Source organism: Podarcis pityusensis, assembly GCF_964106645.2.
Source record: "Podarcis pityusensis genome assembly, chromosome: 18".
Classification (NCBI taxonomy): domain Eukaryota; kingdom Metazoa; phylum Chordata; class Lepidosauria; order Squamata; family Lacertidae; genus Podarcis; species Podarcis pityusensis.
In genome coordinates, this window is record NC_138043.1 from 2,648,575 (window position 1) to 2,664,001 (window position 15,427).

General features: G+C 47.2%; 1 protein-coding gene and 1 long non-coding RNA gene across 5 annotated transcripts in view; one reads left to right on the plus strand and one right to left on the minus strand.

The window, feature by feature from the left end:
* Window positions 1-4,215: 4,215 nt before the first annotated feature.
* On the minus strand, window positions 4,216-14,894 carry LOC308467576. The gene is made up of 3 exons (XR_013981232.1): window positions 14,755-14,894; window positions 11,688-11,810; window positions 4,216-4,296 (listed from the first exon to the last, which is right to left on the minus strand). It is a non-coding gene; the product is annotated as an uncharacterized lncRNA (long non-coding RNA).
* Window positions 6,009-15,427, plus strand: part of ARHGAP45 (Rho GTPase activating protein 45) — a 45,065-nt gene continuing 35,646 nt past the window's right edge. For 3 of the 4 annotated variants that reach the window (XM_080988768.1, XM_080988770.1, XM_080988771.1), the window contains exon 1: window positions 8,763-9,058. In XM_080988768.1, coding sequence (XP_080844894.1) covers window positions 8,936-9,058 — 123 coding nt within the window. In that variant the 5' untranslated portion in view covers window positions 8,763-8,935. Of the gene's footprint in view, window positions 6,320-8,762; window positions 9,059-15,427 lie in introns of those variants that run through there. The other variant, XM_080988769.1, reaches the window with a different exon arrangement.

A 15,427-nucleotide genomic window follows, 5' to 3' on the forward strand; every position in this document is an offset into this window, starting at 1 on the left:
CCGCGCGCTGATTGGCCGCCAGTGGAAATAGCCTTATAAGGGCAGAAAGTGCCGAATTCCTGCAGGATGGTAGTTTCCTGTGAGTGGGTCTCCTTCGAGAGGAAAAGAAAGCGAAAAGGAAAAGCGAGAAAAAGCGCAAATTCCCCGCAAAGGTCATAGAAATCGTGGAGTTGGAAGGGACCCTGCGGGTCATCTAGTCCAACCCGCCCTGCAATGCAGGAGCGTCCAGTTTTGCGGGCATTGCTCCCCACTTCCTCTCTCCCTGCGTCTTTGAAATAGTTTTGGGGACAGGTAGACATTCAACCGGTGAAGCTGAAACTTAAAACGGCTTTGAATCCTGCCGACTGTGATAAAGTCCCCTCTTCCCTGAGCCTTATAATGGGCTCCTAGCAGGGTTTGCGGGTCCTCCAGTTTTGGGGACAGACAGGCGTTCAACTGGTGAAGCTGAAACTTAAGTTGCTTAGGGGAGAAGCGTGGCCCTCCACCCGAAGCCTTGTAATGGGCTCCTGGTGGCCTCCTGTGTCTGTGACAGGTAGACATTCAACTGGGGAAGCTTTTGGTCACGCTGCTTAGGTTACGGTTCACACCTTAACAGATTTTTGCCATTGTTTATGGGGTGAGGACACTACTATAATTATGATTATTACTTTGCCCTGTTAAGACTTGATATAGATTTGGAAGTAAGGCAGTCATTCAAGTGGTGAAGCTCAGGTCAAGCGGCGAGGTTTGTGGGTTGGCGGCGTGGCCACTGGGCGCTCTGCTGGGTTGGTGCTGAGCTTGGAATCCCTAAACGGCCCAGTATCCCTGAAGGAGCGTCTCCAGCCCGGACACCGGGGTCCAGCTCCGAGGGCCTTCTGGCGGTTCTCTCCCTGCGAGAAGTGAGGTTACAGGGAAGCAGGCAGAGGGCCTTCTCGGTGGTGGCGCCCGCCCTGTGGAACGCCCTCCCTTCAGATGTCAAGGAAATAAACAACTATCTGACTTTCAGAAGACATCTGAAGGCGGCCCTGTTTAGGGAAGCGTTTTTATGTTTGATCGCTTTATTATTATTAATAATATTCTGTTGGGAACTGCCAAGAGTGGCTGGGGAAACCCAACCAGATGAGCAGGGTATAAGTAATAAATTAGTAGTAGTAGTACTAGTAATAGTAATAGTCATAGCATGCCACCTTGATATCTTTGATGAAAAGGTGAGATATAAATGAATAATAATAACTAGTCATTTGACAATTATTCATCTGACAAGGTCAGAATACACACACACACACACACACACACACACACATATGTATAGAAAGATATATAGATATATACACACACACGTCTTAAACGCAGCTCTCCGGGAAACCCAGTCAGATGGCGGCATATAAATATTAATACAGTGGTACCATGGTTTGCATACTCAAACCCTGAAGTGCGGGTCGTGGTTTGCAACCTTTTTTTGAATTACAACCCTTTTTTTATTACAAACAAATTTTTTTTTTTGGAGGCCCCATTGGCGAAAGTGCGCTTTGGGTTACAACCTGTTTTGGTTTACAAACAGACCTCCAGAATGGATGATGGTTGTAAACCAAGCTAAGGTAAAGGTAAAGGGACCCCTGACCATTAGGTCCAGTCGTGGCCGACTCTGGGGTTGCGGAGCTCATCTCACTTTACTGGCCGAGGGAGCCGGCGTACAGCTTCCGGGTCATGTGGCCAGCAGGACTAAGCCGCTTCTGGCGAACCAGAGCAGCGCACGGAAACGCCGTTTACCTTCCCGCCAGAGCAGTACCTATTTATATACTTGCGCTTTGGCATGCTTTCAAACTGCTAGGTTGGCAGGAGCAGGGACCGAGCAACGGGAGCTCACCCCGTCATTGCGGGGATTCGAACCGCCAACCTGATCGGCAAGTCCTAGGCTCTGTAGTTTAACCCACAGCGCCACCTGCGTCCCAGTAAACCAAGGTATACCACTGTAATTGTTATTAAGAAGAAGAATAATTATTATTACAGTGGTACCTCGGGTTAAGTACTTAATTCGTTCCGGAGGTCTGTTCTTAACCTGAAACTGTTCTTAACCTGAAGCACCACTTTAGCCAATGGGGCCTCCCGCCGCCGGAGCACGATTTCTGTTCTCATCCTGAAGCAAAGTTCTTAACCCGAAGCAATATTTCTGGGTTAGCGGAGTCTGTAACCTGAAGCGTATGTAACCCGAGGTACCACTGTATTTAGAAAGCCTACAGAATGGAGGGGGCATTTAGACAAGGGCCAGACTTTGAATGGCATAAAAGGCATTATTTAAAACAACCGGGCAGAAACCACCTCCACCCCTTTAACCGGCTCAAAAACCTCCTGCACCCCTTTAAAACCATGCACAATTTGGCTGAGCTGGTTTCAGGTTCTGGGTGGGAAGGAGCTGCCTCCCTCCCTCTTATCTGATTTCCTCAGAATTGTGTCCTTAAAACTTGATCTCTTAGGAGGCGTGTCTCTGAAGAAGCAGACGTCATGCGACTGGCAGAGGCTTGGGATTTTTGGAATAGCTCCTGTTGTTCACCAAAGGTTCCTCCGTCGCCACCCTGGGAGAGCCGATCTCCTTACACAAACATACTTTTCAGGAGAGTGGTTTTTTGTGTGTGTGCTATAATTCCCTCCCACCCCGGAAAAAAGATTCTGCGCCATCCGGGGGGGGGGGCGGACAAACACCCCTGCGATGTTCTCCTCGCTCGCCCTGTGATTTCCCTGTTTTGGATGCCAGGCCAGTGACATCATAAGGACTAGTCGCTCAAGGCCAAGTGGATCGACAAAGCAGGATGGGGGGGGGTCTCCATGGGCAGGGAGGCAGCTGCTCCCCCTAGATCAGGGGTCAGCAAACTTTTTCAGCAGGGGGCCAGTCCACTGTCCCTCAGAGCTTGGGGGGGGGCGGACTATATTTTGAAAAAATAATAATGAACGAATTCCTATGCCCCACAAATAACCCAGAGGTGCTTTTTAAAGAAAAGGACACATTCTACTCATGTAAAAACACCAGGCAGGCCCCACAAATAACCCAGAGACGCATTTTAAATAAAAGCACACATTCTACTCAGTTTGCCTACCCATGCCCTAGATCAATGATGGTGAACCTTTTAGAGACCGATTGCCCAAACTGGAACTGAAAACCCACTTACTTATCGCAAAGTGCCAACACGGCAATCTAACCCGTATATCTCATTTTTTTCTGTGTGTTTCATGTTTCTTCTTTAGGACTGCTGTTGTAAATAAATACCGTATTTTTTGCACCATAACACTCACTTTTTTCCTCTTAGAAAGTAAGGGGAAATGTCTGTGCGTGTTATGGAGGGAATGCCTACGGGTGGCATGCCTACGGATTTTCCTCCTCTAAAAACTACGTGCGTGTTACGGTCAGGTGCGTGTTATAGAGCGAAAAATATGGTAAACCTTCACAAAAGTTATTGCATTACATTCTCCATTCAATTATCTTTCCGTCGGTATATAATTTTATGGTATAACTCAGTGCTTGTTTTGTTTAAAAATGTTTAGGGGTACTCTCGTTTTGGCCCAAGTCCGTGGGACTCTCAAGAGTCTCCTCCAGTGCCAGAATTCAAAAGCATCCATTCTTCAGCGATCAGCCTTCTTGATGGTCCAGCTCTCACTTCCATAGAATCATAGAATCATAGAATCATAGAATCATAGAGTTGGAAGAGACCACAAGGGCCATCGAGTCCAACCCCCTGCCAAGCAGGAAACACCATCAGAGCACTCCTGACATATGGTTGTCAAGCCTCTGCTTAAAGACCTCCAAAGAAGGAGACTCCACCACACTCCTTGGCAGCAAATTCCACTGTCAAACAGCTCTTACTGTCAGGAAGTTCTTCCTAATGTTTAGGTGGAATCTTCTTTCTTGTAGTTTGGATCCATTGCTCCGTGTCCGCTTCTCTGGAGCAGCAGAAAACAACCTTTCTCCCTCCTCTATGTGACATCCTTTTATATATTTGAACATGGCTATCATATCACCCCTTAACCTCCTCTTCTCCAGGCTAAACATGCCCAGCTCCCTTAGCCGTTCCTCATAAGGCATCGTTTCCAGGCCTTGGACCATTTTGGTTGCCCTCCTCTGGACACGTTCCAGTTTGTCAGTGTCCTTCTAGAACTGTGGTGCCCAGAACTGGACACAGTACATACATCACGGCTGGGAAAACCAGAGCTTGAACTATATGGACCCTTTGTTGGCAAGGTGATGTCTCTGCTTTTTAAGGTGCTGTCTAGGCTTGTCATTGCTTTTCTCCCAAGAAGCAGGCGTCTTTTAGTGCTGATTATGACCTATAAAACCCTCAAAAGACTCAGCAGTGATGCATTCCGTGGTGGACCGAAACCCCCTGTCAACAAAACCTGGTAGTAGTAGTATTGCAATGTAGTAATACATTAGTAGCAATGACAATGACAAACCTAGACAGCATCTTAAAAAGCAGAGACATCACCTTGCCAACAAAGGTCCGTATAGTTCAAGCTATGGTTTCCCCAGTAGTGATGTATGGAAGTGAGAGCTGGACCATCAAGAAGGCTGATCGCCGAAGAATGGATGCTTTTGAATTCTGGTGCTGGAGGAGACTCTTGAGAGTCCCATGGACTGCAAGAAGATCCAACCTCTCCATTTGGAAGGAAATCAGCCCTGAGTGCTCACGGGAAGGACAGATCCTGAAGCTGAGGCTCCAAGACTTTGGCCACCTCATGAGAAGAGAAGACTCCCTGGAAAAGACCCTGATGTTGCGAAAGATGGAGGGCACAAGGAGAAGGGGACAACAGAGGATGAGATGGTGGGGCAGTGTTCTCGAAGCTACCAGCATGAGTTGGACCAAACTGTGGGAGGCAGTGGAGGACAGGAGGGCCTGGTGTGCTCTGGTCCAGGGGGTCACGAAGAGGCGGACATGACTAAACAACTAAACAACAACAGTAGTATTGCAAAAAGAGCAACAAAGGAAACCTCAAACTAAAGCACAAAAAGCCTGCAAACTGACATTTTTGCAGTTGGTTTTACACTTGCAAAACTGCTTGGAAGCCACTTTGGCAAGATAGAAAATGATTGTCTGTCCCTTTCTTATAGCTTGATGACGATTGCCTCCAGTAGGGGGCACCAACATAGTAGAATTCCCCCCAGCCTGGAACATGGGAAAGGTCTGATTAAATAGCTCTTCAAATCTGCAGCAAAATTCGCTCCCCCTCCAAATTCAAAGTTCTGCACGTTCTCCTGTGCCTCTTTTTTTAGCAAGCGGTTTCCTCCAAATTTCGTGCATCATTCTTACCGACAAGTGCATTTTAATGCACAGCTAACAGACAGACCCCCCGGCATGCACTACTGGGTTGGAAAAGCATGTTGCAAAATTCAGGGAAGTGCGCCAGTCGAAGGCACAATTACCGTCTCATTTTGGAAAACATGGATGTCATAAGGTAAAGGGACCCCTGACCATTAGGTCCAGTCGTGGCCGACTCTGGGGTTGCGGCGCTCATCTCGCTTTACTGGCCGAGGGAGCCAGCGTACAGCTTCCGGGTCATGTGGCCAGCAGGACTAAGCCGCTTCTGGCGAACCAGAGCAGTGCACGGAAACGCCGTTTACCTTCCCGCCGGAGCGGTACCTATTTATCTACTTGCACTTTGACGTGCTTTTGAACTGCTAGGTGGGCAGGAGCAGGGACCGAGCAATGGGAGCTCACCCCGTCATCGCGGGGATTCGAACCGCCGACCTTCTGATCGGCAAGTCCTAGGCTCTGTGGTTTAACCCACAGCGCCTCCCACGTCCCTCCCAACACATATATAAAAACACAATAAAACATTTTTTTAAAAGGCAAAATACAGGGTTGCCTTTGGACGGCTCGCACCTCTCTCTCCCGCAGGTTGCGGCCTGCAAACCGGGGTTAGGGAGGGAGAGGAATCGGCCGAAAAAGGGGCAGAAAGAAGAAAGAAAACAACAAGTACAACTTCCCCTCTGCTCCTAACCACACTCTCTCACACACTGAGCTTTTCCTGTGTAGATTTGAAGGGTGTGTGTGTCAGACAAAACCGAGCCAGGAAGTAAGTTTGCAAGCGTGTGCTCTGAGCCGCAGGCAGCCGCGCCAAATCCTGAGCCCATTTTGCACCCGGAAACGCCTTTTTGGGGGGAGCTGTGGTCCATTGGATGGCCGGGAAGACAACCCCTAGCCAGTGAAGGCACCCCAGGGTGCCGTATCGTCCGGGACGGGTTTGGGGTTCAGAGGGCACCATGTTTTCGAGGAAGAAGCGGGAGCTGATCAAGACACCGTCGATTTCGAAGAAGGGCCGGGGAGGAAGTCCTGTGCCGCCGTCCTCTCTGGTGAGTAACGGGGTTGCGTCCGCGGGGCGTTGCGAAACGGGGGGTGGGCACCCCAGGCGGCGTTTTCGCAAGAGGTCGCTCGGCTGCGCCTCCAACGGCTCACGGCGGCCGTTCATTGGCTCTGACTCGCCCCGAAAAAAAGGGCATCGTGGATTTGGGGGGGAAGGGTTCAGGGCAGCTCAAATGTTTCAGGGGACGGAACAAGTCCTCTGTGGAGGAAAGGTTGCAGCTTTGGGGGGGCTTCTTAGCTTAGAGAAAAGGTAATAATAATAATAATAATAATAATAATAATAATAATAATAATAATAATAATATAATTTATTTGTACCCTTGGTTGTTACTCTGAGTGGCTTCCAGCATGTATAAAAACATAGCAAACCATTCAACCTTGAAAACTTTGAAATAATAATAATAACAATAATAATAGTAATTTATTTGTACCCTTGGTTGTCCCAGTCACTCTGGGCGATTTCCGGCATATATAAAAACATGGCAAGACATTAAACCTTGAAAACCTTGAAATAACAATAATAATAAAATAATAATAATTATTATTTATTTGTACTCTGAGTTGCCCCAGCTGACGTCTTCCAGCATATATAAAAACACAGCAAAACATTAAACGAGGCTTCCTCAACCTGTGGCCCTCCAGATGTTTTCGGCCTACAACTCCCCTGATCCCTAGCCAGCAGGACGAGTGGTCAGGGATGATGGGAATTGTAGTCTCAAAACATCTGGAGGGCCGAGGTGGAGGAAGCTTGCGTTAAACCCTGAAAATGTCAGGAGACCTATAAAAATGACCCTGGACATGGAGAAAATGGGGGAGAGGAGCGTTTTCTTCCCTCCGCAAGAGCACTAAAAGCCGTGGTCGAGTTTTCAGGGCGGATAAAAGAAAGGCGTTCTTCGTTAACCGGTGGAACTCGCTGCAGCAGGAAGCAGCTGCAACCACCAAACTGGCTTTGTTGTTGTTGTTTAGTCGCTTAGTGGTGTCTGACTTTTTGTGACCCCCTGGACCAGAGCACGCCAGGCCCTCCTGTCTTCCACTGCCTCCCGCAGTTTGGTCAAACTCATGCTGGCAGCTTCGAGAACACTGTCCCACCATCTTGTCCTCTGTCGTCCCCTTCTCCTTGCGCCCTCCATCTTTCCCAACATCAGGGTCTTTTCCAGGGAGTCTTCTCTTCTCACGAAGTGGCCAAAGTCTTGGAGCCTCAGCTTCAGGATCTGCCCTTCCAGTGAGCACTCAGGGCTGATTTCCTTCCGAATGGAGAGGTTTGATCTTCTTGCAGTCCATGGGACTCTCCAGAGTCTCCTCCAGCACCAGAATTCAAAAGCATCCATTCTTCGGCGATCAGCCTTCTTTATGGTCCAGCTCTCACTTCCATACATCACTACTGGGGAAACCATAGCTTTTACTCTACAGACCTTTGTTGGCAAGGTGACGTCTCTACTGGTTTTAAAAGAGGGCAAATTCACGAAGGAGAGAGGGCTATCGATGGCTACTGGGAGCTGGAGTCTGTGGTCGTTTTATTTCCCGCACCCCCCTTTTAGGACAGATCCGGCGGTGCCAATATTGGGGGTGTTTTGTTTTTTCGCTTTTCGTTTTTGCGGAAAGCGCTCTGGGCGAGGTTTCACTTCCCGTCGGTGGGCACGACATCAAGCCTGCAAGATCCAGTTGTCTGAGTGGGTGTTTTCGCTACAGGAACCTGGCAGTGGACCTGGGTTCAAAATAACACCCGGCGGCTGGAGCCGGGTGTGAAATAACAGCCAGGGAGGCGGGTGGAAGATGGGAGGGCAGATATTTTAATGTATTTTTAATCTTTCATTGGAAGCTGCCCAGAGTGGCTGGGGAAACCCAGCCAGATGGGCAGGGTGTTAATAATAATAATAGCAGGGAGGTCAACAGTAGAGGGCGCCAGAGCCCCTCCAATTCTGCATAACGGGGGGGGGGGCTATCTCTCGTTTCACAGAGGGCTGTAGAGGCTTAATAGAGGCCCCCTTACTGACAACCAGCCCTGCCTGTCATTTTCCTCCTATCTCTCTCTTTTTCTAAAAAAATAAGAATTTGTTAAAGTTTTTTGCCACGAGACAAAAGCATCGAATCCAGATAATTGCAGAGAGAGAGAGAGAAACAAAAAAAAAAAAAAAAAATGGAAATAAAAGGGGGGGGGAGGAAAAATTTTAAAAACTTCCTTCTCTATAAACTCAGCGCTGCTTTAAAAAATAAAGCGAAATACGGCGGCGTCATCTGGGTCTGAAACCCCTCCAAAAAACTCGCTTTTGTATTGATGTTCAGTTCTGCACAATTCAGAGCTGCAGAAAGAGGAAGCCGTCCGAACCGCCTTCCTCTTTGCTCAAGTTTGTGGCTTTTTTTCCTCCGCCCGTCCCTTCTAAGAAGCTGTGCCGGGTGGGTGCTGGGTGCGTCGTAAATTTTTTCGAAAAAAGGAAAAGCACCCCGGAAAAAAACTAAAACCCGCAAGGTTTCCAGAAGCGAGCATGGGTGTGGCGGCTCTCAAAATCCGCCTGGGCGCTGGAGGGGCGCCCTAGGCCTTGAAATCATCCGTGCCCTCTCTGCCTAGTGGGGTTCGTGGTTTTTGGGGGGGCTGCTGAATCGTGGCCATGCACGGAAACCGGGGCAAAAGCAGCTACAGCCCGTATTCGGCCGGACTGCGGAGGAAAGTCTCGAAAGCCGGCGGCCACGTCTTGGAGACCGTCTCCAACAGAGCCAGCGTTTGGCTGAAGGTACCAAACTCCCACCAGGTTTTCGGAAGGGCAGCGAGGGGCTGTGTATGTTTTGGTAATTTTAAACAATTGATTAAATATATATATAAACATACAACAACGATTTAGACTCCGAATATCCAGATTGCTCTGAATCTCCCGGCTGCCCCTCATCCCTTCCACGGGGCCTAATGATAATATTTACAATGACATTTCGATATTTATCCACACTTCTAAATTAGCCACACTTTCCGTTACTTTGCAAGTGTGGTTAAAATCCTGCCAATGTTTGAACCTGCTTGCAGTAGTCTCATAAATAAATCGCAAACTTTTCCCATTGTTTTTTTAAACGTTATGGTCTTTGTGATTTCTGAGTTAACTTTGCCGCTGGGATATCATTTTTTAAAAACGAAAATCCGTGCAAAAATCTGCCTTCGGATTTGCATTGTGTCGCAGAAAGAACATGGGAAGGTGTGTTTTTTTAGTCTAATGGGTGCATCTCAGCACCTAAAATACACTTCTTGAAAATACAACACACCATTAGGAAGCGTTTGGCTGAAGATATTTTCGGCAAACTCCCACCGGGTTTTTGGAAGGGCAGCGAGGGGCTGTGGGTTCAAGTGGGAAAAAATCCTGCATTTTGGGGGTCGATGTTCCTCGTGCTCTGGTCCAAATTTCCTTTGCTTAAAGCGCCTTTCGGTCTCTTTATAGACAGGGTGGGTGGAAAGGGACGGCGAAACCGTTCCCGGGAGATCGAAAAGACACATCACGCGAGGAAAGCGGTGCGGGGAGGGAAGAGGGCAAACTCAAACGCCCGTCTTGTTAAAATAAGAAATCGCCGTAAGACATGGACTATAAAGTGCCGTATTTTTTGCTCTATAAGACGCACCAGACCACAAGACGCACCTAGTTTTTGGAGGAGGAAAACAAGAAAAAAAATATTCTGAATCTCAGAAGCCAGAACAGCAAGAGGGATCGCTGCGCAGCGAAAGCAGCAATCCCTCTTGCTGTTCTGGCTTCTGGGATAGCTGCGCAGCCTGCATTCGCTCCATAAGACGCACACACATTTCCCCTTACTTTTTAGGAGGGGAAAAGTGAGTCTTATAGAGCAAAAAATACGGTAACTACCCTTCGAATTGTCACACTTCTCCAAATTTTGCAACGCAATTTTCGGCTCAAAAACAAAGTTTTTTTTTCTTCCTAATGGTGTGTTGTATTTTCAAGAAGCATATTTTAGGTGCGGAGATGCACCCATTAGATTAAAAAATTGCCTTCCCATGTGTTTTCTGCGACGGATTTTGTACGGATTTTCGTTTTTAAAAAATGATATCCCAATGGCAAAGTTAACCCGGTTGCTCAGAAATCACAAAGACTGTAACTTTTAAAAAAACAATGGGAAAGGTTTGCGATTTATTTATGAGACTACTGCAAGCAGGTTCAAACATTGGCAGCATTTTAACCACACTTGCAAAGTAACGGAAAGTGTGGATAATTTAGAAGGGGGAAAACTGGATAAATATTGAAATGTCGTTGTAAATATTATCATTAGGCCCTGTGAAAGGGATGAGGGGCAGCCAGGAGTTTCAGAGCAATCTGGATATTCGGAGTCTAAATCGTTGTTTGTTGTATGTTTATATATATTTTTAATCTTTTTTTTTAATTAAAAAATATAACCTCTGTTGTGCTCTCTTCAACAGCAAAGACCTGATGAAGAGAGAACAGCAGAGGTTATATTTTCTGGGAATCCTCCGAAAAAACAATCTCTCAAAGGACCTGTTGATGGCATTTTACCATTGCACTGTGGAGAGCGTACTAACTTATGGTCTCTGTGTGTGGTTTGGGAGCTGCACGGCCAGGGGAAAAACAATGCTATCCAGGGTTGTAAAGACTGTGGAGAGAATAATTGGGTGCCCTCTTCCCACCTTGGATCAAATCTACGCTTCCAGGTGCCATAAGAAAGTGGCAGAGATAGCGCAGGATAGTGTGCACCCCGGAAATGATCTCTTTCAGCTTCTGCCTTCTGGAAGAAGGTCCAGGGTTATAAAGGCCAGGACTGGCCGCCTGAGAAACAGTTTCTACGCAAAAGCAATTCTGGTTCTAAAAACAGCATAAGGAGTCTCTATAGTATATTGTATTTTAAAATGGGGTTTCAGAGTTTTTAGGGGTTTATGTAGATTTTCAGTTTCATTGTTCTGCATGGGACAATGACAATAAAGATATCGTATATCGTGAAATTACCAATATATATATATACATTGTATTTTTCACTCTATAAGATGCACCAGACCACAAGACGCACCTAGTTTTTGGAGGAGGAAAACAAGAAAAAAAATATTCTGAATCTCAGAAGCCAGAACAGCAAGAGGGATCGCTACGCAGTGAAAGCAGCAATCCCTCTTGCTGTTCTGGCTTCTGGGATAGCTGCGCAGCCTGCATTCGCTCCGTAAGACGCACACACATTTCCCCTTACTTTTTAGGAGGGGAAAAGTGAGTCTTATAGAGCCGAAAATACGGTATATATCACAGATCCATACGTGAAGTTACGCAAAGGAAGAGGTGGTCTCCCTGCTCTGAGTCATTGCACCCTTCGAATTAAGAGCGGGGCTAAAGGTAGAAGCCATATTATTAAAACAATGATAACATTCCCTACCTGTGTACATCACAGGATCCCAGGTGAATCTGTCTGGTGGCCACGCCCCCTCATCAGGTCACGCCCCTTCTCCTCAAGCCACTCCCCCATTGCTTTGCACCTTCCTTGAATGTTTTCAGCTGGCTGCAAGGAGGAATGAGAGATTTTGTGCGAGGAAATAAGGATTTTTTTCTCCACCCATATTGGCCGCTGGCCCCAGCAGAGGTTTTCTGGAAGCAGAAGTGGTACTTCGGCCAAAGGAGGTTCCCAGACCCCCCCCCCAACATAAGAGATAAACGCCTTTTCTAAGGCGGCTCGCATCACATCAGAAAGGGGTCCGAGGGTCATCCATCCCAACCCGCTTTGCAATGCAGGAATCTCGGCTCAAGGATCCTGGAAAGATGGCCATCCGAACTCTGCTTAAAAGCCTCCAAGGAGACCGTCCCATGGTCGAATGTCGCCGGAATTTTCTTCCATACGTTGAGCCGGAATCTGCTTTCTCGTCGTCCGAATCAGGGGCAGGACTCGAACCCGTGGCTTCAAGTCACAAGAAAGGAGATACCGACTCAACGTCAGGAATGACTTTCTGACGGGAAGAGCTGTTCGACTGTGGGACGGAAGGTGGACTCTCCTCCTCGGAGGCTTGGACTACTGCCATGCGCTCTCCGTGGGGCTGCCTTTGAAGGTGACCCGGAAACTGCAACTAATCCAGAATGCGGCAGCCAGACTGGGGACTGGGAGCGGCTACCGAGACCATGTGGGACTCACAGTCATTTTGGACTCGCCGCTGTCCATGGAGGCGCAGGTCAGTTCTGTGTCCAGGGCAGCTCCATCTGGTACGCAGGATGAGACCCTCCTTGCCCGCAGACTGACTTGCCAGAGTGGTGCATGCTCTGGTTATCTCCCGCTTGGACTACTGCCATGCGCTCTCCGTGGGGCTACCTTTGAAGGTGACCCGGAAACTACAACTAATCCAGAACGCGGCAGCCAGACTGGGGACTGAGAGTGGCCACCGAGACCGCATAACACCGGTCCCGAAAGACCTACATTGGCTCCCAGGACGTTTCCGAGCACAATTCAAAGTGTTGGCGCTGATCTTGAAAGCCCTAAACAGCCCAGTAGACCTGAAGGAGCATCTCCACCCCCATCATTCAGCCCGGACACCTGGGTCCATCTCCCAAGGGCCTTCTGGCGGTTCCCTCCCTGCGAGAAGCGAGGTTACAGGGAGCCAGGCAGAGGGCCTTCTCGGTGGTGGCACCCGCCCTGTGGAACGCCCTCCCATCAGATATCAAGGAAATAAACAACTATCTGACTTTTAGAAGACATCTGAAGGCAGCCCTGTTTAGGGAAGCTTTTAATGTTTGATGCTTTGTGCTTTTAATATTCTGTTGGGAGCTGCCCAGAGTGGCTAAGGAAACCCAGCCAGTTGGATGGGGTATAAATAAGAATTTATTATTATTATTATTATTATTATTATTATTATTATTATAGCAGAGGTTGAATGGGCACCTATCAGCGATGCTCTAGCTGAGATTCCTGCGTCGGAGGGGGTTGGACTAGATAATAATAATAATAATAATAATAATAATAATAATAATAATAATTTATTATTTATACCCCGCCCATCTGGCTGAGTTTCCCCAGCCACTCTGGGGAATGAATCTTAGAGGTATTTTCCAAGTCTACAATTCTATGATTCCATGATATCCAATAAAGCCAGCAGCTGGGATATGGCCTAAGGCCAGGGGTCAGCAAACTTTTTCAGCAGGGGGCCAGTCCGCTGTCCCTTGTGGGGGGCCGGACTATATTTTGGAGGGGAAAATAAGGAACGAATTCCTATGCCCCACAAATAACCCAGAGATGCATTTTAAATAAAAGCACACATTCTACTCATGTAAAAACATGATGATTCCTGGACCGTCCGTGGGTCGGATTGAGAAGGCGATTGGGCCGGATCCGGCCCCCGGGCCTCAGTTTGCCTACCCATGGCCTAAAGCAGGCATAGGCAAATTTGGCACTTCAGATGTTTTGGGACTACAATTTTGTCCAATTCTGCAATTCAGGAAACAGATTCAGACGTCCGGTAAAGAGTATTGTTAGCCCAGAAATGGTAGCAAGAAGAAATTGCAGAATTGGACAAAATGACAGGAAGGATTTGAAACCTGCGGGACCAGAGATTTACAGAAGATTGGAAGAAGTATATGAATTATTTGAAGAGCAATTGTAACCAACAAATTACGCTAGTAGGACTACAAGAAGTTTCGTAAGGAGAAATATACGAAGTGTTTACAAGGTAGATAAAAGATAGAGATATTGGTTACGAGTTTGAAATGTAATAGGGAAGATAAGAAATGCATACTGAGAGATTAGATTGGAACATTTTCACACAGGATTGATGGAAGTCAAAAATTTGAATACGATGTAAAAGCATGTTTAATGACTGTTGAAAATGATATGTTAAAAAAACTAATAAAAAATTCTATATATATAAAAAAGATGTTTTGGGACTACAATTCCCATCATCCCTGACCACTGGTCTTGCTAGATAGGGATGATGGGAGTTGTAGTCCCAAAACATATATATTTTTTAATATATAATTTTTGGCCAGAGGTCATACGGCTACGGTTTTTCAAGCGCCGGCAAGATTGACGTCAAAGCTAAAGTCATCGCTGTTGAGCAATTGTGGTTCCTAAGATACCACGAGACTCAACCGCTCGCCTCCGTGGAATAATTTGCAGAATGTGTATTTTTTTTGCAACAAAGGGCTGGACCTTTTTCCGCCCGCGTGAAGCTTCAAAAAGAGGATTCGGCAAATTCCCGAATCACAACTAATTCATTACATGCCCATTCTTTCTTCTTAAATTTCAAACTTTTCCAAAAGTCAAACTTACCCAAAAGTCAAAACCAATCAAAAACCCCGCTCCCACAAACACTTAGTATTTTTACTTCAATTTGAAATTTTCCCAAAAGTCAGAACGAACGAATAACCCCCCTCGAACAAATGCCTCTTCTTATTAAATTTGAAAATTGTGCAAAAGTGACACTTTCCCAGAACAAACGAATCAAGACTCCCCCTCCCACAAACACCTTTTCTTATTTCTTGAAATTGAAATTTCCCCCAAATTCAAAACAAAGAGTGAACCGAGTGGCTATTGGTTCTTCCAAGGCGTTCTGAAGCTGGTGGGGCCAAAGGTTCTGAGTTCTAGTCCTGCGCTGAGTGCCTATTGGTTCTTCCAAAGCATTCTGAAGTCGGTGGAGCCAAAGGCTCTGAGTTCTAATCCTGCCCTGAGTGCCTTTTGCTTCTTCCAATGAGTTCTGCAGTTGGCGGTGCCACAGGATCTGAGTTCTAATCCTGCCCTGAGTGACCCGAATGCCTTTTGCTTCTTCCAATGACTTCTGAAGTTGGTGGGGCCAAAGGTTCTGAGTTCTAGTCCTGCGCTGAGTGCCTACTGGTTCTTCCAAAGCGTTCTGAAGTCGGTGGAGCCAAAGGCTCTGAGTTCTAATCCTGTCCTGAGTGCCTTTTGCATCTTCCAATGAGTTCTGAAGTTGACGGGGCCAAAGGCTCTGAGTTCTAGTCCTGCCCTGAGTGCCTATTGGCTCTTCCAAGGCGTTCTGAAGTTGGTGGGGCCAAAAGTTCCGAATTCTAGTCCTGCCCTGAGTGCCTTTTCCGTCTTCCAATGAGTTCTGCAGTTGGCGGGGCCAAAGGTTCTGAGTTCTAATCCTGACCTGATTGCCTATTAGTTCTTCCAAGGCGTTCTGA